General features: G+C 42.5%; 3 protein-coding genes across 3 annotated transcripts in view; 2 read left to right on the plus strand and 1 right to left on the minus strand.

Annotated features, from left to right (window-relative positions):
• CPSF3 (cleavage and polyadenylation specific factor 3) overlaps positions 1-9106 on the plus strand; it is a 22129-nt gene extending 13023 nt beyond the window's left edge. The window contains exons 13-18 of the mRNA XM_080387857.1: positions 69-167; positions 1275-1369; positions 1943-2030; positions 5853-5922; positions 6537-6633; positions 8909-9106. Coding sequence (XP_080243983.1) covers positions 69-167; positions 1275-1369; positions 1943-2030; positions 5853-5922; positions 6537-6633; positions 8909-9010 — 551 coding nt within the window. The 3' untranslated portion in view covers positions 9011-9106. The remainder of the gene's footprint in view (positions 1-68; positions 168-1274; positions 1370-1942; positions 2031-5852; positions 5923-6536; positions 6634-8908) is intronic.
• Positions 9107-10250: 1144 nt separating this feature from the next.
• On the plus strand, positions 10251-17848 carry IAH1 (isoamyl acetate hydrolyzing esterase 1 (putative)). The gene is made up of 6 exons (XM_080387872.1): positions 10251-10454; positions 11670-11722; positions 12186-12334; positions 13185-13346; positions 16704-16822; positions 17512-17848. The coding sequence occupies exons 1-6, from the start codon at positions 10374-10376 to the stop codon at positions 17677-17679; spliced, it is 732 nt and encodes a 243-aa protein (XP_080243998.1). The 5' UTR covers positions 10251-10373; the 3' UTR covers positions 17680-17848.
• A 1582-nt stretch (positions 17849-19430) lies between these two features.
• The window catches only part of ADAM17 (ADAM metallopeptidase domain 17), a 36428-nt gene continuing 33581 nt past the window's right edge, over positions 19431-22277 (minus strand). Inside the window, exon 19 of the mRNA XM_080387850.1 lies at positions 19431-21382. Within this exon, the coding sequence (XP_080243976.1) occupies positions 21032-21382 (351 nt within the window). The 3' untranslated portion in view covers positions 19431-21031. The remainder of the gene's footprint in view (positions 21383-22277) is intronic.

Consider the following 22277-nt stretch of genomic DNA (forward strand, 5'->3'; position numbering starts at 1 on the left):
CAATATTTTTTTTAGGAAGTAAATTCAGATGGATATTTTTTAATGCATACTTTCTAAAATTCTTTCAGATTATACAGACTTGGCGATGAGCACTGTAACACAGACACAAGCCATTCCATACACGGGCCCTTTTAATCTGCTCTGTTACCAGCTACAAAAACTTACTGGTGTGTATTTGGACAGACATGGTTATGGTTCATAGTGGTCAACTTTTAGAACAACTTCTAGTCTTTAGAGGTCTTCTGAGTGGAAATTTCTTTGCCAGTAACTGAGGTGCCACAGTTTGTTTCATATTTTACAACTTTCATTAGATTATGCAGCTTCTGCCAGATCCAGTTCATGAGTATGATACATCCTTTTTGGGGGGATTCTGCTGTAGTTGTTTCACAAGATCATTAACATACAGCAATATAGAGCTTAGGCCGATCTTTGTCTCCTGTCAGCCCCCAAAGTGAGTGCTATAGCCACTCTCATATAAAATGTATTAATTGATCTTTTATCTCCAGCCTCAAAATAGAATGGGTAATGGCATTTAATAAAAACAAAAGCTCTGACCGCCTTTGTGAAAGATAGCCTCTTCTGTCCCTCCCCAAGTGTCAAGAATATAACCTTGTTACTTCAGCCTTGTTGACTTTTTCTGAGTCAGGAGCAATTTAAATCTGCCTCTAGTGTGATCCCTGGTACCCCTGTCAAGCTTTCTTAAAGGTTAAGGGCAACTCCTGTCCTAGTTTGTTAAAAGCACGCTTTGCAGGATTCTTCCCAGTTTTAAAGCTCAGGAATTTTTTTTCTTCTGTAGTGTCAGCATCTAATTCATATCACTAGTGAAGCGAAAACCTGTGTTCAGTTGGTGTTCAGGTCTCATAACCTGAGTGCTGCCTGGCACACAGATGCACTTTCGTAAGCAATGGATTATCCTTCAAGGGTATAGGAGGAGCTAGTTAATTCTGCAAATGGAGCGTTACATTTCTTGTTTGTTTTCTTTTTAATTGGTGTATTCACATCAGTGTACTGAGCTAGTCAAATGAGAGAATTCAAAACGAGTAAAATGGCCAATATTACATACTAAAAAAACCCCAAACAATCCAGAACAAAGAACACAATATTGTCAGATAAGGGAAGAGAGTATGTGCTTGTATTTTGTAGGCTACTCTGAGCAGTTGTAGTAATAGACAACCCCTCTTATTCTTAAACCGGCCAATTTTCTTATGCAGATGAAGTTAGTCTTGCTTTCAGTATAATTGCATTCTTGCTAACCATTTGTTCTCACTTACTAGGTGATGTAGAAGAAATAGAAATCCAACAAAAACCAGCCCTGAAGGTTTTCAAAAATATTACTGTGATCCAGGAACCAGGCATGGTAGTCCTTGAGGTGGGCATTGGTGAGGGAGAAGGAAGTATTTTGTTCTCCAGTTTCTGCAAAATAGTATCATATAGATGCCATGCAGAATTAAGTGTTTCAAGTAGTTTTCTGTTGGATGACAAGTAGAAGGAAAGCTAGAACAAAGTTTCCCTTGAGCTATGGCCCTGTGTTAAGGCATGTCGTTTCATTTAGCCACTGCTAGTTTCTTATTTTGTCGTGACTCAGGAGTGTAAAGGCAGATTCAGTGCCCTTTTTTCATTTGGCAAATAGTAACTGGAAAAAATGTCAAATGGTGTTCCCTCCTTCCCCCTTCTCCCCCCACATAACTCTGGTAATTAATAATTATTTCATAAATGTGTTCAGGAACACTCAACAACTTGTATTTTCATGGGAAGTTACTGGAATATACCAAGTTAGTAGTTAATAACTCGTTGTAAAATGTGTAACAGTCATTTGAAGCTAGAATTCAAAGAAAAGCAAATGGCAGAATGCAAGGACTGTTACATTGTTTTTATGTTGCATTATTCACTAAGCCCAAATAATGGGCTCAAATTACGATTTTATATTTTTTTTACCTTCCAGTGGGTGGCAAATCCTGCTAATGATATGTATGCAGACACCGTGACAACAGTGATACTGGAAGTTCAGTCAAATCCCAAAATACAGAAAGGTAGTAAGTTTAGTGTATGCTTTTTTAACTGAGGCATTTCTTCTTAATTTTTTTACTTCAAGCTTATAGGGATATAATGCTTTGCAATAGATTGCAGTTCCCCTATTGTACTTCCTCCCCTTGTAAAACTTTTTAGAGAGTAAGATTTTCTACTTAATTAATTTTCTACTTAAGAATTACAGCTTGGTCTTTATTATTTGTATTGCATTCATTTGTTGAAACTTTCTCTTGGCAACTGGTAGCTGACTGGAAACATGACCTTACTTAAAATAAGTTAAATGTTACTTACTTCAGATTTTTGTATATAAACAATTTGTGATACCTCATTTAAATATTCCCATTTCTCATTTGAAAGCTGTGATTACCATTCATGAGTGGTATTTCTATGCCTGTACATCAGCAAGAGTTAAATAGGCAATGCTGAAAAAAAGTCAGACTAACTTCACAATTACACTTACATAGACCCTGTAACCAAGTAATATTATTGGGTAGCGATAGCATCATCAGATACTGAGTTTCATGTTGCTGTTCAAGAATCACAGCAGTTTTATTGGGATCGTTACTGATGATAGTTTATATTTTTTGTTCTCCTGTTTTGATTTTGAACACGTATGTCACTGTGCTAAGGAACTGGAGCAAGTATTGAATATTGGGTTGGCCACTGAGGGTGAATGTTGGCAGCTTGGCAACACAGTAACACAGATAATTTAATGGTAGTCCCATCTATCAAAATTAAGGTATATTTTTTTTGTTTTCTAGGGGTTTAAATCACTTTTTTCCCACTACCTGCATCATTACTTGGAATATATATTACTATTTAACTTACAGAAATCTTAATAAATTCTGCCTTTGGGTACGTTTGCTTACCTAGTGAAATAAGCAACAGTTGGGTATCCATCTTGGAGTACTATTCATCTCCAGTTTGGATGTGGTTAGGCAAATAGAACACAAAATTCTATTCCTTGGGTGTTACGTAAAAGTAATACCATTTGGTGGTTGGTTTTCTTGGTTTTTTTTCAGCAAAAGGGCAATAAAAGTAAGAGATTTTATTAAGTTATCCCAAGGTCAAACCTTAAAAACTCATGGGCTATGTCTGTAATGTCCAGCGGGTATGTTCTGCGACCCTAAGACAGGGGACCTGAGTGCCCATTTTTCCTTTGTGTGAGAACTAGAGTACTGGGGAGGAGGTCCTTCAGACAAGAACCCAGGACACATCTGAGGTGTGCACTTGAACCCAGAAACCTTCAGAGCAGTCTTAGATCCTGTGCCATATCCTGTACTTGTCACCCCTTCAGCCTCCAACTTCCCTCTCAACTCATTCTGTCATCATCTCCCTTTTAATGAGTTCCAATGTTAAAAATTCTGTACTCTTCCACATCTTCTCATCTTACCTAAGGGTTTTTCATGTCATTCTGTATCAGCCTCTACCGAAGTCTGATGGTCAAGATCCACAAGGTATCCTTAAAATAACTGATAATTTTAAATTACCAGAGATTGATAGTGAGGAATCAGGCTTGATCTGACTCTGTGAACCCCATGTGATGTTTTATTCATAACACTTCTAGTAGATTTTTCTTTCCAAACCAGCATGGAAAGCACTAGAGCTATACGCACAAATAATGTTTATTTTCCCTGGATTACTTCTCTTGTCTTTTCATTATCTTAATGATTTTAGATAAAATAGCAATCAGTGTTCCTTAGGTGCTTAGTCCCATACCTGACTCAAAAAACTTATTAAAAATCCTTTCTCCTGAGTTTATAAATGTACATAGCAGTTAAGGTTTTCCAGTCACCTTGATCTAAGCAAATTCAGATGTAATTTTCTTATCTTGGTTATGATAATTTTCAGTATATACAGCCCCTTTAGCCACACCTTCATGTTCTCTACTGAAACCAACCAAAAAAAGGAATTTTATAATTTTATTTTCTGCTACTTCTTTGGATGGTACTTTTTTACTTTTTTTTTTTTCCTTCTCGTCCCTCCTCTGTCCTGGTTTCAGCTGGGATAGAAATAATTGCCTTCCTAGTAGCTGGTACAGTGCTGTGCTTTGGGATTAGTGTAAGAATAATGTTGATAACACACTGATGTTTTTAGTTGTTGCCAAGTAGCATTGATACCAAGTCAAGGACTTTTCAGCTTCTCAGGCCCTGCCAGAGAGGGGGCTGAAGGGGCACAAGAAGCCAGGAGGGAGCAGAGCCAGGACAGCTGACCCAAACTGGCCAAAGGGATATTCCATACCATATGATGTCATCCTGAGTATATAAACTGGGGGGAGTTGGCCGGGGCAGGGATCACTGTTCTGGGACTGGCTGGGCATCAGTCAGCAGGTGGTGAGCAGTTGTACTGTGCATCACCTGTTTTGCATTTTTTTGTTTTGTTTTTTTTTCTCCCCTTGAATTTTACTTCTTTTTCTCATTTTGTTATCTCCCTTTTTATTACAATAATTATTATTATTAGTAGTAGCATATTTTACTTCATTTCAATTATTAAACTGTTCTTATCTCAACCCATGGGTTTTACCTTTTTCTGATTTTCCTCCCCATCCCACTGGGGGTGAGCGAGTGGCTACTTAGTTGCTGGCTGAGGTTAAACCACAACGCTGGCTTTCTTTATATGGCTGGAAAAATCTTCGGCTGATTTGCTAATTTTAAAAATTTCTTATTGTAATATCAGCCAGTATATATTAGCCTGACTTTTGGTAGTCTATGCTTTCTCTGTATGGTTCGTACATGACAGTATCTAGCTTCACTGCCCTGCCCCCAGTTAATTTATCTTTGTATTATGTTGTGCCTTTTAGTGTTGTTTCTCATGTTGTTTCATGGTGGTGATTCTGCCAACTAATCTCAGGTGTGGCTTCTTACAGGACTTTTTTGGGGGGAGTAAAACCACATTGTAAATAGTTCTTGCAGCTGTGTATTTTAGAGTGAGTTAATTAAAACATCTTAAGTTTTTGTTACTTAGCTGGTGATGTGCCTGCTTTTACCTCATTTCCAGTATAAAGTTATTTTGCTTTGTACATTCGGTTACTGCATCTTATCTAAGGGATGGTAAATTTTTAAGATAAATTTGCTTGGTCTCTTGCAAGAAGTTATTCAAAGAATTTCTAACTATCATTGTGTTCAGTTCTCTGAATTCTTCAGCTGATTTAGAAGTATTGAAAACTAGTTTTTCAAAAGCCTTATCTGTTTATCTATCAGTGGAAAAGGTAGTGATTTTCACAATTATCTCTTCCTGTAGACTCTGGCTCCTTTAATGATCAAATACATTCAAAAGAAAATTATTTGTTTTAAACTACCTTTTGATTTCAAATCCAAGTCTAAAACCAGTATTGCTATTTTTATTTCAACCTCTCTATGCTGAAACATATTCCAGGAATGTATATGCCTCTTATTACTACTCACGTTCCTTGTCCAGTTATACTTTATGTATTCTCTGCATGCTCCTAGCCTCCATGATACAGGATTTTCCTTTAAGAAGAAAAAATGGAGGGATTATAAATAAATGATGAAAGTAATTATCTTCATTTTTTAAGTAAAAGGAAATCTTAGAAGTAGTGAGTGTTAACAATAAAAGTGAGAATTAGACTTGCAAAGTTTTCTGTTTTAAAATGTGGTAAATACAGGGAATATATATTTAAAATGTATATCTTTCCTTGACTCTTCCGTCTTTTTTAAAACATTTTCTTTATAAATTGCTTAAACAGATTTTTTGTAGCTTTTGGATTGTTTTTCATGAAAATCAGTTAGAAACCAGATGTATCAATTAGCCAATTTTCCTTCTCAGCAAATGTCTGTGAAAGTAAAACGACGTTTTCTTTTCAGCTGCAGTACATAAAATTTCCAAAAAAGTAGATATGGATGTGTATAGGAAGAGGATGGAGATCATGCTTCAGTAAGTTGGCATATATTTTTCTAAAGGAAGATTATCACTGTTAATCATATAAATGCAATAATTTTAGTATAATACGGTTTAAAGATACAATTATTTAGAAACACTTTATGCACATTTACTTCAGTCTTAATTTCTGTGAAAGCCAGGAATTAATTAAAGAAAGAGGTACAGTAAAAAGTTCTCAGCATCATTAAAATTTTGAATACAGGGCCTAGTTTTTACTTCTAGAAGCAGATTTTTAAATTGTCTCCCAAAATTACGCTATAAATGGTTATGAAAATACCTTTTTGGATCAAGTCTCTTTTAAAACTTGCTCTGATGTATATTCTGTTATTTAAGTAAAAATCTTGCCTCTTTTGAAATCAAAGGAATCCTTCCCTTCATTTATGATAAGATTTATTTCACTAAAATGCTTACTGTTATGTGATACCCATTCTCATAATGATTTAGATTGGTGTTTGTTAATTATTTCTGAGTGGGTTAAAAAATCGTTGCTGAAAGGAGAGTCACTCTGCTGAAAAAATGCCTTTGGAACCCTAAGTTTAATAGAAATAAAAACATAGGTTTGCTGTTTGGCCACATCTTACACACATACATCTTTTTTTTTTTTTTAGGGATATGTTTGGAGAAGACTCTGTGAGTTCAAAGGATGGCTCTGTCTTGTGCATCACAGTTGATGGAAAGACTGCAAACGTCTCACTGGACACTCGGGTATGTACAGCAAAGCACTTGTGTGAACTATGTTTAGCAGAGGTGAGTCTTCCGTCTAGTTTACAGTGCTGCCTAGAATATCATGTAGCCATTTGCTAAGGAAATGTTTTTGTATTTGGTATCAAAACAACTTAAGCCTATTTGCTTTCCATTGATTTCATTGACATTCTCATGAGTCGATCAGTACCCAGCCTTTCTGAGAGAAGTACTGATCCAGCCTGCAAGCTGAGTTTACTGAATTTCTTATGGAAGCGTTTCTAGACAACTTCTCCTTCATTAAAAAAAAAAAAAATGCTAGCAATGTTTCTGTGACAAATGCAGTAAATTTGGAGGAAAACCCAGTATTTTTCAGCAGCTCTCTACTCGTATAAAAATGAATAAAGAAAGCTTGTAGAGGAGAAACAGATTTAACCCACACATTTTTTTTAAATGCTCTTATAATGTAGGCTTTGGTCTGAATAATTGGACAATCAAAGAGTAGGAATGTTGCTAATAATTTTTTTTTTGGTCATCTTGATCCTTTTGTGGCTAAACTGTAAGCCTGAAATACTCACAAAAAGAAGTACTTTACTAGCCAAGTTCAGAGTTGGATGCCACGCGTGTCAGAAGGCTGTTTTAAGAAGCTATCACAACTAGTTGCTTGAACTAATGTGGAACTGTAAAGAATGGTTGAAACCACATCCTTTGTGTCCTTAAGCATGTTAATGTGTTGACTTTCTATCATTATTAATACATATTAAAATATATAATGTATTACCACTATCCATAGTAGTAACATATTCCACTAGAGTAGCTCTCAGATGCTGTCCTTAGGGACCACAAGAAATGTTTTTAATTATTCTACAAACCCAGAAGAAAAGGTTGGTCCCTGCCCAAAATTTGTTACCTGTGGAAACAGAACAAATGAATGTTAATTATCTTAAGAGGGTAGTAAATTACAGTGTTGCAATTAAGACACCATGCTTGCTGTGTCATCTTTTTTTAGTTTTTTGATAAACATATGCTACATTTGAATGTATACGTAGTACAGAGAAATACAGGAGTGATGAAAAGAGCTTTTGCAATGGAGAGAAAAAAGTAGCAAGACTGGAAAAAAATGCATACTGCTGAATCAAGAAGTTAGATTTCATTTTCATGTTGTACTGATATATGTCAGTATTGTTAAAAGACTTATGTACTGACAGAAACCCTAATGGCAGCTCAGCTGCCAACACTGTAATACTTTGTAATACTTAATCTTTGTAATACTTATTTTACATACTGTGTTGGCAATGGCAACCTTGTGCCATTGTGAACCAAGTCTTACAGGAAAGATCTGTTCTTCTTTATGTGCATATGTATCTTCTTACTAATAACTTTAAAATAACTCTTTAGTATAGATCTGACTATATGGTGGGGCATGTGGATTTATTTTTTCCACCGTTAACTCTTAAAACAATGCTCTTACAGTTAACATGCTTTTAACAGCATTGTTAGGTAACGGTAAATGTACGTTCTCTGTTTCAAATGCCTTTCCCCCCAACCCCCTGCCAAAAAAATCTTTATGATTGAAAGGAGTTACATGTTTGGAAGAGTAACAATACTGAATTAAGAGAAGGTACAGTCTTACAGCCTAGAAAGTCCTTAGGAAAAAGAATAGTATTACTATGCAAATGATGCCCTTTGGTTTTGTGATAGAGCCGTCAAGGGATTGGGCTGAATGTTGATCAGCTTGCATGTTTAGGGTGGGCATCTCTCTCTAGGAAGGCTTGGGTTAGTGATAAATTAATTTCTTTGGGGTTTTATTTTGATGTAAATGTTATCTTACTGGTGTGGAAACAACAGTGTGGAGACTCCCTGATTACAGGTGTCTGCACCTCTGTGATGAATGCACGTGTTTTACAGTATCAACCTAATACAACGCCGGTGATCAACCTAATACAACACTGGTGAATTCACAGATAAAATGAAGTCTCCAAGGACAGAACCTTGTGTGGTTTTATTTGGTTTTGAATTAAATGTAATCTACAGAACTTAATGCATTTTACATAGTAGTTTCGAAACAAGTTATTAATCAAACATAAAACTCGAGATTAAGCTTCTTGTTCCATAGCAGGACTTGCATAAGTCTTCTGTGAAGCCTTACTTGTTGGCAGACTATTTAAAACCATACATTGCTGCTGTTGATAACTTTATTTTCAATTTGCATTATTTCTTTTTCCTTTCACCCTGTGACCATTCTTCACATGCCAAAAAGGAATATGAGGTGCTAATATACTACTTTTTTTGTTCCCAGACAGTTGACTGTGAGCCGGGAAGCGAAGATGATGAATCCCTTCGTGAAATGGTGGAACTGGCTGCACAGAGGCTTTATGATGCCCTCAGCCCAGTATATTGACCTCTGTAGATACCTAGGTCACATCCAAAAATCTTTTAAATGTTCAATTTATTTGGACTATTTTTTAAGAGTAAATAAAATCTTTTTCTTCAGTAAGTCAAATGTATTAATTCTGTGACTGTGAAACTGCTGAGTTATTTCAAATAATGGATGAGCAACCTTATAGCAACTATCTTTGTGCATATAGATCGTAGTAAAATCAGGGAAAGTGCATATGTTCTTTTTTCTTATGTGCAAATACAAGAAATAAGGAAAATTTGTAACCTATCTAAACAAAGAATTAAAACAATTAAGTTGAGAGAGTGTTATATTTCTGAAGATTACCGACCAGTTGTAGGATAAATTGGATGTACTGGGTTTGCATATACTCAGAATTAAAGCTTGTACGTAATTTTGTGCCTGGCAAGGAGGGAATTACCTGCACGCTTGTATCTCCTGGAAGTCAAAGGGGGCTTGAACACATTTAAAATGGAATCAGTGTTTGCATACCGGGGTTAATTGGAGCTTTCAGTCTATGTATACAGGTGTCACCCTTCGTGGGACTACCTGAACAAAACCAGCTTCAAGCGAGGTGAGCGCTTGCGGCCTGCAGCAGCCTCCCGTTCCGATGGCGGCCGTCGCTGTTCCTGCGGCACTGGGCAGCCGCTGCTCCCGCAGGGCCTGGCTGCTGGTGGGGCGGCCTTCCTGGCAGGCTGGAACGGCATATCCCTAGGGAAGGATTCCAGGCCCAAGCGCCACGCTGGGGGTCGGCGGGGCTATCCCCCAGTGGTCCGGCCTGCCGCCGCATGGCCCCCCGGGCGAGCCCGCCCGCCGCAGAAGGGCTTCCTCTGCCTCTTGGACACGCGGCTCCCCCCCCCCACCCCTTCTCGGCTGATCACATTGGCACCTGATAAGCTTTATAGCTCTGTTAGCCTGCTAGTATTAGCAGAATTAACATGTTAGTATTAGTGTGTTATTAGTATTAACAAAATTAGTGACAGCCCCCCAAATTGCATGTCATTAGCTAGCTAAGAGTATGAAGTCTTTTAAAGGAGACAGAAGTATTTTCTTTAAAAAGGATGTCTTTCTTTGGAACCGATGAAAATCTCATTTTTAAAATTATGCCTTTTTGGTTTTTTTTTAAAAAGTGCTCTCAGCCCGCGCAAAGGCGGGGGTTGGGCGCGCCAGGCGCCCTGCCCCCGCCTCAGGCCCCGCAGTAAGCCTCACTCGGAGAGGCGGAGGAGCAGTAACGCGTTGCCGGTGCTGGAACGTGAAGCCGGTTTCTAACGCGGGCCTAACCCGCGGGCGGCCCGGCCCGGCCCGTTTCCCGCCTCAGCGGAAGCAGCGGGGCCGACCCGCCCCCCGCGCACGCCCGGCGGCGGCCATGGCGCTGGGGGAGGCGGGCGCCCGCGGGCGGCTGCTGCTCTGGCCCCGCGTCGTGCTCCTCGGAGACTCCATCACTGAGGTAGCGGCCCTGCGGCAGCCCCTCAGGGCCGCGGGGAGCCCCGCGCGGGACGGGCCGGCCTCGCCGGTGCCGCCTGGAGCTCTGGGGCCCCACGAACATCCCGGTTCCTCGCTCCGGCCGCCCGGCTTCCCTTGAGCGGGCGGCGGCTGCAGCGGGAGGGGGCGCGTGTGTCCCGGTGCGGGGGCCCTGCCCGGTGGGGTCGGGGTGAGGGGCGCCCCCGCCGCTCCCCTCGGGGCTGGGCCCCGGCCCGCGGGGGGCCCTGGCGCCGTGAGGCGGGTGGAAGGGGAGCGGGGCCTGGCACAGGCGCGTCCCCGTGGGACCTCCCGCCAGTGCCCCGGGGGCTTTCACACCTGGTGGTTTTCTGGGAGATTTGGAGCCTTCCCGCAGAAACTCATGAAGTTCCAGTGTGAGAGGCGTGATGTGGTTGAAGTGCAGCTTCTGGCGTCGCGGTGGCAGTGACGTTTTCCAGGCGGGGAGGCGAGCCTGCTGTCTGTACTGACCCCCACGCTCCCCCCAGCCCAGCTGCTGGTGTGCCCCGTCCCTGCGGCTCCCTGCATCCAGCTCCTGCCCTGGAGACACGCTCTGTCTCAGGACCGTGGCTGGGTGAACGTCTCCTTTGATGCAGCACCGGCTTTTTGGTGTTCAGCTTGTGTCCCTGCTTTCTGTTGTGTGGTGGGGTGGGTCACAGAGCTGCTCTGATGACACAAGTTTTGGACAAAGACAAAGGGGATCAGTAATGGGAGACGGGTTGTCTGAACCGACTCGCTGCACAGCATTGTAACAGGAAGGGTGATGCAGCAGCAGGGGAATAAGGATTATTCTCATTAATTTTCCCACTATTAGAAGAGGTAGGTATCAAACTGCACTCTGAAGCAGCATGTGGAGAAAGGATTTTTGAGAGGTGCTTTCCAGAATGAAGGCACGGTGAAAGGATCTTAGAAAAAAAAAAAAAAAAGATTTTTAAAAAAGGGGGCCTCGCCAGCCAAAATAAAACTAAAGCCTGACAGCAGCTGCTTTTGATTATGAAGGGACCACAGGGCGCCACGTTGCCTCTGATGCCAGTCCTGTGTCTAGTAAGGCCAGGGCTGTTTGACCTCTGCAGGGACAGGGCCGGCTGGCAGGGAGGAAATGCTGGGGCAAGGTGCTGGTGCTGGGACCACCAGCTGGGGAGGGAGTTCTTCCAGTGAAAGTATTAACCTTTTTCCTTGCTTTCAGTTCTCCTTCCAGGAAAATGGCTGGGGGGCATCCCTTGCTGAGAGACTGGTCAGGTAAGAGCTTAAATTTCAAGTAATTTATCTAGCACACAGGAAGTCATGCAGCTTTTCTAAAAGAAAACAAACGCAAGTTAATATTTACTGTATAATTATTTATTGGCATCTATTTATTTATTGAAGTGGAGCTGCCTTACTGGTGACCTGCCCAGTACTGGTGGAAATACTCATTGGGTGTTTCTTTCCCCTCAGAGCTTGACTGGAAAGATAAAAGTCCTTAGTGATTGTCAAGATTGTATTTCTGGTTTCATAATCTGAGTGGCAGGCATATAGTACACATGCAATCTGTGCATGCACTTTCAAAATGTAAAGTTATAATCCCATTGAAAACTCCTGTGATATCTCTTCGTCTTTGAGAGAAGCAGAGGCAGGTATCCTGACAGGATGGTTCAAAACTTACCAAGTTTCGTTCTGGTGGGCAGAAGAGATATGTTCTTTTTGATATTTGTCTCTGTTTCAGAAAATGTGATGTTGTGAACCGTGGGCTGTCAGGGTACAACACCAGATGGGCTAAATTGATCCTTCCAAGACTGATCACTAAAAGTACTGGTGCTGAGAGTACTGCTGCGGTTACTATTTTCTTTGGAGCTAATGACAGTGCTTTGAAAGGTATGGTAGCTTTCTTTTTTTCTTTCTTTTTTTTTTTTTTCCATGAGATGTTCTCTTTAAGACAGTTTTACAGTTTAGCAGAAAAGACAGAATGTTACACAGACTTTTCTTGCTGCTTCTCCATGATCTGGTTGCCCTCTTTCCATTTTTACAGTGGATTGTTTTCAATTATTTTATTTGTATTTAAACCATGCAGTGCCTTCTGTTTCTCTCCCTCTCAGCAAGTTTTAATATTAAAAGTAAATTTCAAGATGCTCAAGAATTAGTTGTATATCCATTGGCTAAACTTGGAGTTGTGCATCTAGCTGATTTTTCTACTTTTTAAAGCGGTCTGATGAATTCGTGGCAGATGGGTTGAGGAAATGAGGGACGGTAGCATTTGGATTCTCTTTAAGATAAGCGTAGCAGCATGCAGAGCTAGTCTACTCAAAATGATAACATCAGTGCACAAAGGACTGACTGTACATCCATGGGAATTTCCAAAAGTTTCTTTGCATCCCAAGAGAGTTAAAAATCTTAAGTTTTGCTTGAGGTGATTATGTTATCTAATAGTAAGATACGGAGTTGTAAGACAAAGCATCTTTTAAAAGGTGATTTTTATTATTCCCCTCCCCTGCCCCGAGCCTTATTTGTGTTAGTTGGAAGTGTTGTGTTTAACCTCTTGATTCGTCTGTTTTGGCTACTGAGGAATAGCATTTTCCTGCCATATCTCCTGAATCAATGGTGGAGGTGAAGTGCATATTGAAAATGAGTGCCCACATTCATATGCTGTGTAAAAAGCACATTCTGTGGTGTAATGAATCTGTGAGCAGTTTAACATCGCTAATGCATGTGCTCCATCCCCTAACAGATCTGAACCCTAAGCAACACGTTCCTTTGGAGGAATATGCTGCAAACTTAAAGAGCATGATACAGTATCTGAAATCAGTAGACATTACTGAAGACAGGATTATTTTGATAACACCACCACCTCTTCAGGAGTCCGCTTGGGAAAAGGAGTGTCTTGCCAAAGGTAAAAGAATGGTACAGACGGGCAGAATTTCCGCGTTTTACTGGCAGTGTGTGAGTTACTGATCCCAGGCTGATAGATGATTAGCTTTGTGCTTGTGCCAGATTGCAGTCATGTTCTTTGAGTTGATGGAAGAGGACTGCTAGCTGTTTTGCTAAACAGCTTTTGGATAAGGTCATGGAGTAACTACCAACTAATTAGCAACATCCTTTCAGAAGTGTTGATTGATCTGTTCATGCATAAAACTGACAGAAGTGGCTGCCCTTTGAGCACATAGGTTTTGCCAAGATGTCCTAGGCAGACTATATCATGTCCTACCAGCTTCCAAAATAACATGAATAATGGAAGAAATTTTGGCATTGTGTGCCATTTATGATAGGCACAGTGTATTTCACATCTGTTTGGATAAGCAGTAATGTACTAGGCAGGTTTATTTTAAATTTTAAAATCTCCCCAGAGAATAGCACATTCTAAGGATGCTAATAGAAGTACCTTAAAAAGAAGCAAGAAGCGAATAAATGATTTCTCATTATGTTGTTCAAGCTAACTCTAGAAATAGAGATGCACTGATTACTTCATGTTACTCAACTGCTGGAAAATGCTGTAATCCCACCGACTCCAGCAGCAACAGCTGATACCTTCTGAGAGTGTTTCCTGTTTTTCACTGGGACAGCTTGTCCACCTCTTGCATGTTTATAAGTCTTTTGAGTTAGATTTAGGTAAATAGAGAGCTGTCACCTTAGCGTTTGCAGGGTTTTCTCTAATGTAGGTGGTATTGTGCATCCTGACTTGTGTACTCAATCAAAGTGGTGACATTTTGAAGGTGGCCTCATGTTTAAACTGCATTAAATTAGGCTATGTTATCACATGACTTTGCATTAGGGGGCTTTGGTGTGCAGCCGTGATCGCTGTGCAAAACAGATTTTGGACTACGTGGACTTTCAGTCTCATCTAGCAGGGTAGTTCTTACATTTAATTTGGAAAAGAAGAGAAAGTCCTAGAGTAATGCTCACAAATTGTGTAAGACAGTAGCAGATCCGATCAGACATCAGACAGGGCTAGTGCTGTGCATGTGACAGCGGTAGATCCTTGTGTAGGGCGTAAGGGGGTAGGTCAGGTGCAGAGCAGCCTTTCGTGGCATGTGTGCCCAGGTCCTGCTAAAGCTGCAACAGCTGTAGTTAGCAAAATGTGCACGTGTATTGTCCTGTTGAAGATCTCTCAGGGGAGCACACCATGAATGCTGCTTAGCTGGCTCCTAGCTGTCAAGTAACACTTCTAAAATGTTAATTAATTTTTGTCTTAAAGCTATCCTTTCTATGGGGTAGCAAGGGAGGAAACTTGCATTTACAGTGTTGAATCTGCCAGCATCTGTCTAAAAGAGATTGCTGTCTAGGGACGGAACAGGAGACAGGTGATCTCAGACTGTGGACCACAGATACGAGTATTGTGGGCATAGTAAGCAGCAACATCGCATCATCTGCCCTCAACCAGTATTCAGGAGAAATGTTCTGCTTATTTTTAGTTTTGTCAGATCAATACGAGGGCAAAGGAGAGATGCGAAGCATCAGAAGGATAGTGTTCACAGGAATGTTCATCCAGGTGTGAAGAGAGGTGCAAAAATAAACACGGCTTCCAAACTAGAGTGCTGTGGGAGATGGAGTCAAAGCCCTTACTAAAGTCAGAACTGTTCTTCATCATCTGGGTGGTCATCATTCCATCACAGAAGGCAGTTGGGTTGGTCAGGCACTGGCTTTGCTAACTTTATGTTGACGGTTCCTTCTTGCCCTTCATGTGTTTGGAAATGAATCTCAAAAGGAGGCAATCCCGCTGTCTTTCCCAGCAATGAGGTGAGGCTGAGTGACCAGCCATTCCCCAGGTCCTTTTTCTTTGCCTCTCTTAAACATGGGTGCAATGTTAACCTTCTTCACCCTAGGTCTCCCGTTAGCTGTGAGTGTTTGTAGGGGGTAGGCGCTGACCAATGCAACAGGCAGCTCCTTCAGGTCAGTCCCACACACCCAGATGCATCTGGCATCTCTGAGTGTCCCCTAACCCTTTGCTCCCGGCTGTCCTCCTTCCCAAGCTGGGTGGGTACGTGCGGGTCGAGATAAATCACCAGGTTGGCTCCTTGATCCCTCAGGAGACGCCTCTCCCTATGTTCCCTGAGGTTCCTTTGGCTGCTGCTCTTTGCTTATAGACCCAGCACATGCACCTGCAGAGCTGCACGTTGGGAGGAGGTGTGTGTTTGTGTGCTTCCAGAATGGAAGAAGAGGTGAAACAGTTGAGAAGTAATCCTAACGATGAAAGAAAAGGCAAAGGCAGAGTAAGAAATTATCAGCTCTGCTAGATCAGAAGTCATAGAAAGGGAAAGGGACAGGACTGAAGGGTCACGCACAGGGAGGTGAAGTTGTGGTCGGTACAGGGATCTTGGCAACGAAGGGCTGTGTGGTGGAGGCTGAATGACCACTCAGCCTATGGGAGAGTTGAACCAGGAAGAAAGTTGAAGAAAGCAAGAGTTAGGAAACGTGCCGTGGTGAGGAAGGACCACTGAGGAGGCTGAGGATGTTTTTAGGATGAAAAGAAATGATGGGAGGAAAGAGGTGGCACTGCAAAGTCAGAATCATTAGGTGCATTACATGGAAGGAGGGAGTGGAGTAGGAGTTGCACTGCATTATAGGTCCCAATAAGAAGAAAACCCAAACAACGTAACTTGGTAATACCCTGCCCTAACGTGTCGCAGTGGTCAGTGCAAAGCTGTTGGCTTACAGTAGCCGGCACTGAGCATATGCTGAAGGCCCAGCTCCCAGGGTGTCTGCGCACAAACGTGACAGTCACAAGTGCAAGTAAAGCTTTGGACCGGAACGTACCCCGCTCCACCAGCATGTTACAACAAGGAGGCTACTGCAAGGAGATATTAAATGTCAAATGCCATCCAGGAAGTGGAAGGCAAACTTGTAAATAGATTTACATCTGCTTAACTCTGTTCTACATGCTGGTAGCAGGTGCATGAACAGTTTTGAATCTGTGCACTGATTTCACCTGAAGCTTGCCAGAAGGTGAAGGCTGCGAGCAGCACAGAAGCGAGCTTTACGCTGCGTGCTTGTTGCTGTTGCCTCTCTTTTACCTGTCATGCATCTGTTAACAAGAGATGTATTTTGAAATGCCTCAAAAACAAAAAGTGCCCTGAAAGAGACTAAATGAGCTGTAGCTTCCAACTGAAATTGAGGTGCTTTGGATTTAGATTGTAATTAGCTATGTCTGCTGGTTTAACAAATGGATATGCATCACATGTACCACAGAAGACTGAAATCAAGCTGTATCAGTTGCAATTGCTAAATGTTCTCTTTTTTTTCTGAATGATAGGTGACAAATTAAATCGCTGCAATGCCACCACTGGGGAATACGCTCAGGCCTGTGTTCAGGTAGCTAAGGACTGTGGAACGGATGTGCTCGACCTCTGGACACTGATGCAAAAAGATCAGGTATGATGTCTTGAGAAAGACTTTGAAACAGTCATGAATTGTGAAATGCATTATTTAGCGTAGAGGAACCAGTAGTGCTGCATTATCACTGAAATGGTTTAAATATATCCAAACTACACTTTGGGGAAGGAAAAATAATCCGGAACGCTTCACAGTGTGCTGTAAGAAATAAATCTTAATACACCCTGGCCATTATGTTTGTTAGATGTCCCCTGGGTGCATTACATGTAAATAACTTTTCCTTGGACTTTGATTCATGGAATAGTTCAGGTTGGAAGGGGCCTCTGGAGGCATCTAGTACGGCGCAGTGTTGGACTGGCTTCAAAGTTTAACCAGGTGGCATGGGTGCCTTGCTGGTGCTTCTGGCCAAGTACCCAAATTCCTCCATGTGACAGATTGCACAGTTCCCTGCAAGCAGGCAACTCCAGTTCAGACACCGAGTCTTTTCTCTCTCCTGCGCTCCCTGGTGCAGTAGAGTCCATCTTTTGACTGCATCAATCCCCTGATCTTTTCCTGATGAATAGCAGTGGCCTTGGCCATCAGACCATTCTCTTAATATATTAATACAAACGGTGAAAAATGAAACCAGTATATATACCAGCTAGCTTTGAGGAATTTACTTCATTACTCAAGACCTTCTATTTGCAGCTAGGAAATACATTAAATCATGGTTTTAACCTCCCCCATAGGATTTCTCTTCCTATTTGTCTGATGGTCTTCATTTATCAACAAAAGGCAACAGCTTTCTAGCAGCACAACTTTGGTCACGCCTGGAAAAAAAACTGTCCGCTCTTCCTTCGCTGCTTCCGTATTGGCGCGACGTTGACCATACGAACCCCGAGGCCAGTCTCCTGTGAGATCCCCTGCGGTCAGGAGCCAGAGCAGCCATGCCTGAGAAAGCCGGTCTGCGTGCAAACAGCAACACGCCGCAAACCTTGCATGCGTGGGGTAGTGGGGAGCCCGCCGTCAGTACTCTTCCGTGTCCCCTCTCTTGGTCTGTGGGAGAATAAAGGTGAGACCACACAAGGGTGTGTTGTGGGGTGGTCTGTCTGCCTGCTGCCTGTGCCAGGAGCCTGGACAGCTGTGGGGACGAGCAGGTCTTTCCTTGGAAGACTTGGAGGAGAGTGAGCCTTGGCTGCCCTGAGGCGTTCCCGGCTCAGTTGAGCTTTGGGGATTACACTTTGGTCAATACAATCTACTGGCTTTAAACACCTAGGAGTGGTAAGAGGCAGGAGCGTGGAGCTTCTTGAGAGCCGTTAATGTTAGTCCAGATTAATTTATTTGGCTGTAATACAGCAGTAAAAGCCATTATCTGAGCTTTAGAGTGAGGCTTTTTATAGCGCTGTATTGTAGTTCAGAGCAGGGCTTTTAAAGTTTAACTTCTTTTGGCACCAGCAGCAGCTTCTCTACACCTGGCCGTTGTGTATAGGCGCAGATTTCAAAGCAGTGGGTGTTCTTGGGTGGTATAAAGCTGGTGATGCACGTTAATACAGCCCAGAATTATGTAGGGGTTTCATCTCTTTATTTGATTTTAATCTGTGGTGCAGTAGTATCCTCACTTTTGCTGCTATCTGGCTAGCTAATTATTTCCCAAACTGCTTTTTTTCTATGCTTATTGAATTTCATCTAGGTTTCAGGCAATTTTTTGCAGTTTGTGAAGGTAGTTTTCGTAGTTTGTGTTCTCTTGAACAAAAGCTATACGTAGTATGTAGTACTCATCTGTTGTATCAGTTAAATGACGGATGAATACCAAAGCTCACTTGAAAGGTCTCCTTCACTTGATGGCAAATGACATACAGTGCAGCATTGTCACCATTGTCGTTACATTGGCACAAACCAGATGAGGCCGATAGCGATGTACTTATTATGCATTGAGTGAGACAGACAGATCAGAGCGCGTCAAGATGTCCTGCACTGTTCGCGCCGTGAGGCTGCCTTTGCTTCCTCAAATCAGACAAGTTGGCCAAGACTGTCCTCCGCTATGTAATGGTGTTACGAAGTGCAGCACAAGTAGTTATTTTTCATGTGCCTGGAGCCAGACCAGAAGCTAGCTTGATTTATAACTAAAGATGAATATATGAAATGGGGCTGTCCTTTCTGTAAGAAATGCTTCCAGGAAAGGCTGGCTAAGCAGCAGAGGAAGCTCCCTGTGGAAGCTGTGGATCTCCCTGCACTCGGTGTTGCAAAGGCACTTGCAGGTACTACTTTCACAGCGTCTAGAGCAAGGCTCAGATTGGGGATAGATTCTGTGATTTCCAAGGGCTGCTCCAAACCTCCATTTTTGTGCTCCCAAGTGCCTGCCATTCCTCTTTTACAGGTTTGCTACCTGAGAAGGCATCCGAGCACCCCCCCATACCTTAGATACGAATTTCACCATTAGAACTGACCATAACACACCAGGCAAGACCAGCTCCCTCCCTGGGGGAAGCAGGGCAGCCCTGGGGGTGCTCAGCGTTTGGCCTCTGCAGCAGCTGAGTTCCAGAGGGGAGCAGTTACTTCTGACTGGCTCAAGTCTGACTGCACAGCCAGGCTTAACTCAGGGGTTGACAACAGAAGAACTTACATCTTTTCTAAAAGGATGGACAGAAACAGCTCAGCTAGCTAATTATTTTTTTTTTTAGTATAAAAAGCTTTTATTGTACCGGGAATTAAATTAACTCCTCACACATGTACTTTGCACTGAATCAAAAAAAGAAAACCCAAACAAAAAAAACAAACCCCAAACAAAGTTCAAAATCAGTATATAAACCACAACAGCCAGTCAGACAGAAATACCGTAAGGCACACAGTTCAAGTACTAGTGTAACAGGTATCCTCAGGCAGGGAGGAGAGGGGGGAATCCTTCCAGCACACAGATGCTTCCTGCAGCTGTGGCTCCCCCGTAGCTGAGCACAGGCTTGTAACAGTTCCAACGGTTTGACCCTTGGTCCCCCTTTATGTCAGTTCTATCAGCAGAGTATTATGGGAGCAAATGTATGTAGAATTAAAGATTCTGCTTTACTATCGTGGTTGCTCTGTGACTGCACTGTCAGCCCATCTGCCACTAACCTAAACCATCCTGGCTCACCTTACACATCTCCACGTGTATCAGAGGACAGCATTAGATTACCAACTTCTTAACGTCACATTTTACGACCTGTGTGGGAATTTGAATTCATGAATTCTCCTCCTTATACTTGCCCTGTAAGTTTAACAAAGTTTTCTTTCTTTTTTGGTTAAATTCACTATTTTTAAACAAATGCCCCCCCCCCCCCCCCCCCCGCAATGGAGTAAATTTCACCACCACCCCTTATTTATGCAGCAGGAGTTTCCAAAGGGCACAGCCAACTGAGGCTCAGCTCTTTGAACATCTCAACAACAGTGTTACCCATTTCAAAATAACATTTAGAGAAACATTTCTGCACTGAAACAGCTGGTTAAAACAGTCCTCATCCACATCAATGATTTCCCTCCTTACTGCCTGCTGCTACCAGCCACCTGTGACACACAGGCCTCTCAGCAGAGTGGGAAACTCCCAACAAAAGCCACAAAGACAAGTTCACAGCTAGAGGCAAAAGAGGTTCCTGCTAGAGGAGCATTTCCATGCATCGGGCAAGGTTTAACAGCCTCTCTGTTATCCTTTTGGTTTTATTTCTTTAGAAGCTGTGTTAAGCTTCTTGATTCTGATCATGCATCTTCATTCAGTGCTGTGAGACTGTATTTTTATCCGTTTCATTAATCCCATTCTGTTCTCAAGGCATCTGTTCAGGCATGTACCTTAAATCGCTAAATGATCTACATGGAACATACTGCTGTGTTTTCATTTTGTTTTTAAAAGCCCCTTAATTCTGTCTATCAGTGCTGTCCGTCTACAAAATATTAAATTATAAAAAAGGCTGATATACACAATCCAATATCCAGCAGGATATTTGGTTTTGCACCACAGGTTGAAGGAAATGTTAAAGGTCAAGGAAATAGAAAAACAAATCCAAAAAGCTTCAAAAACAAGCCAGTTTTAGTTTGGATTTTCCTTTTTAAAAGATATAATGCTCTAGTAATTGTAATTTAAGGAAGGTCATACACATGACCAGCATCTGCAGTAGGTCACTTCCTTATTTCTCCCACTCCCTCACAAAAATATATATACATATATTTATATTTATATAAATGAAATGGTTTTAGATCCTTTTTTTGCAGATACAAGTCACACATTTAGAAGGCAGCAAGACATTAGCATTCTGTCTCTTTGCTGTCTACACGGTTCTGGCGCTGTAGTTTAAAGGATGAAGCTTTCTCACTCCTAATGACAGGATGATCCGTCAAGTCCTCAAAAGATTTGGCGGCCGAGCTGCTATTTGGGAAAGGGTCCTTCTCAAACCCGTCCTCGTCAATGTGAGAGTCAGTGCTTGGGTCCTCCTGGATAGTGTCCATTCTTTGGTGGTCCTGTTTCGGTGCTGCAGCGACAGCCGGCACAGCCGTGATGGGCTGCAGTGGCTGGTGCCGGCTGGTCGACTGCGCTGCAGGGAAGGGCTTGATGATTCGAACAGAGGCGGAGTCCAGGCTGCTGAGCATCTCCACGTTCTGCAAGACACAAGCAGCCTCGTCACAGGGAGAAGCAACCGGGATCTAGTCCAAGGTTCAGTTTTTGTTGCGCCGTTTTCAAAGGGAACGGGCAACAAACAGGCACCATCTGAGCAGCACCCGCACTGCTGTTAGAACGGTTTAAAGGCAACCGCGTCCTCCCCGCCGCCCCCAGCAGCGGTGTGCGCTGCAGGTTACCCTGCGCGAGCCGGGCTGAGCCCACTGCGCGGGGGGGGAAAGGAGGAAGGGAGTCCGATTTTGAGTTTCACAGTAGATTTATACATAACGTAGGAGCAAGGGACCATCCAAAAGAAGTCGTTCATTGAGTAGGTTTTTCCTCAAGAAATTCAGCTACGCTGAGCCCTAATGGCAGAAAGGCCCTTTTATCTCTGCGTGTTCCTTCTCCACATAAAAGCACCACGGGTGACCGGGACAGAGCTGACGACTCAGCCCCACCTCCCCTGGGGCCCAACACTGCTTTGGCAAAACCCAGGACTGGGAATGCACGGTCAAGCCAGACAACACCAAGAGCTCAGTGCAGGGAAACTGGCCACGGTACAGCTTATCCCACTCTTCCAACTGGAGAGTTCCCCCCTTCACGTGCAGGAAGTTGCACTGAACACCGGGGGGACCACTGCGATCACACCCAGACTCTGCACCTCAGATTAAGTTAAAGCCCACTGGTTTCTGTTCTATTTTGAGCATGGTTTGGAAAATATCCAGGGATTTCTGGGCGTAAAAAGACATCCTCACAACCCCTGGTATGAAACAGAGCAAGGTCTTAAAAAGACTGGTAAGGATGAGTTTGGTACAATGCTCTGGGTGATGCTCTGTTTGTGTGAAAGGAATGTACTCTGAATAATTAGGAAAGGTAAGGTGGGCACCTGAAGGAGAT

Source organism: Falco punctatus (assembly GCF_963210335.1).
Source record: "Falco punctatus genome assembly, chromosome: 5".
NCBI classification, from domain to species: Eukaryota; Metazoa; Chordata; class Aves; order Falconiformes; family Falconidae; genus Falco; species Falco punctatus.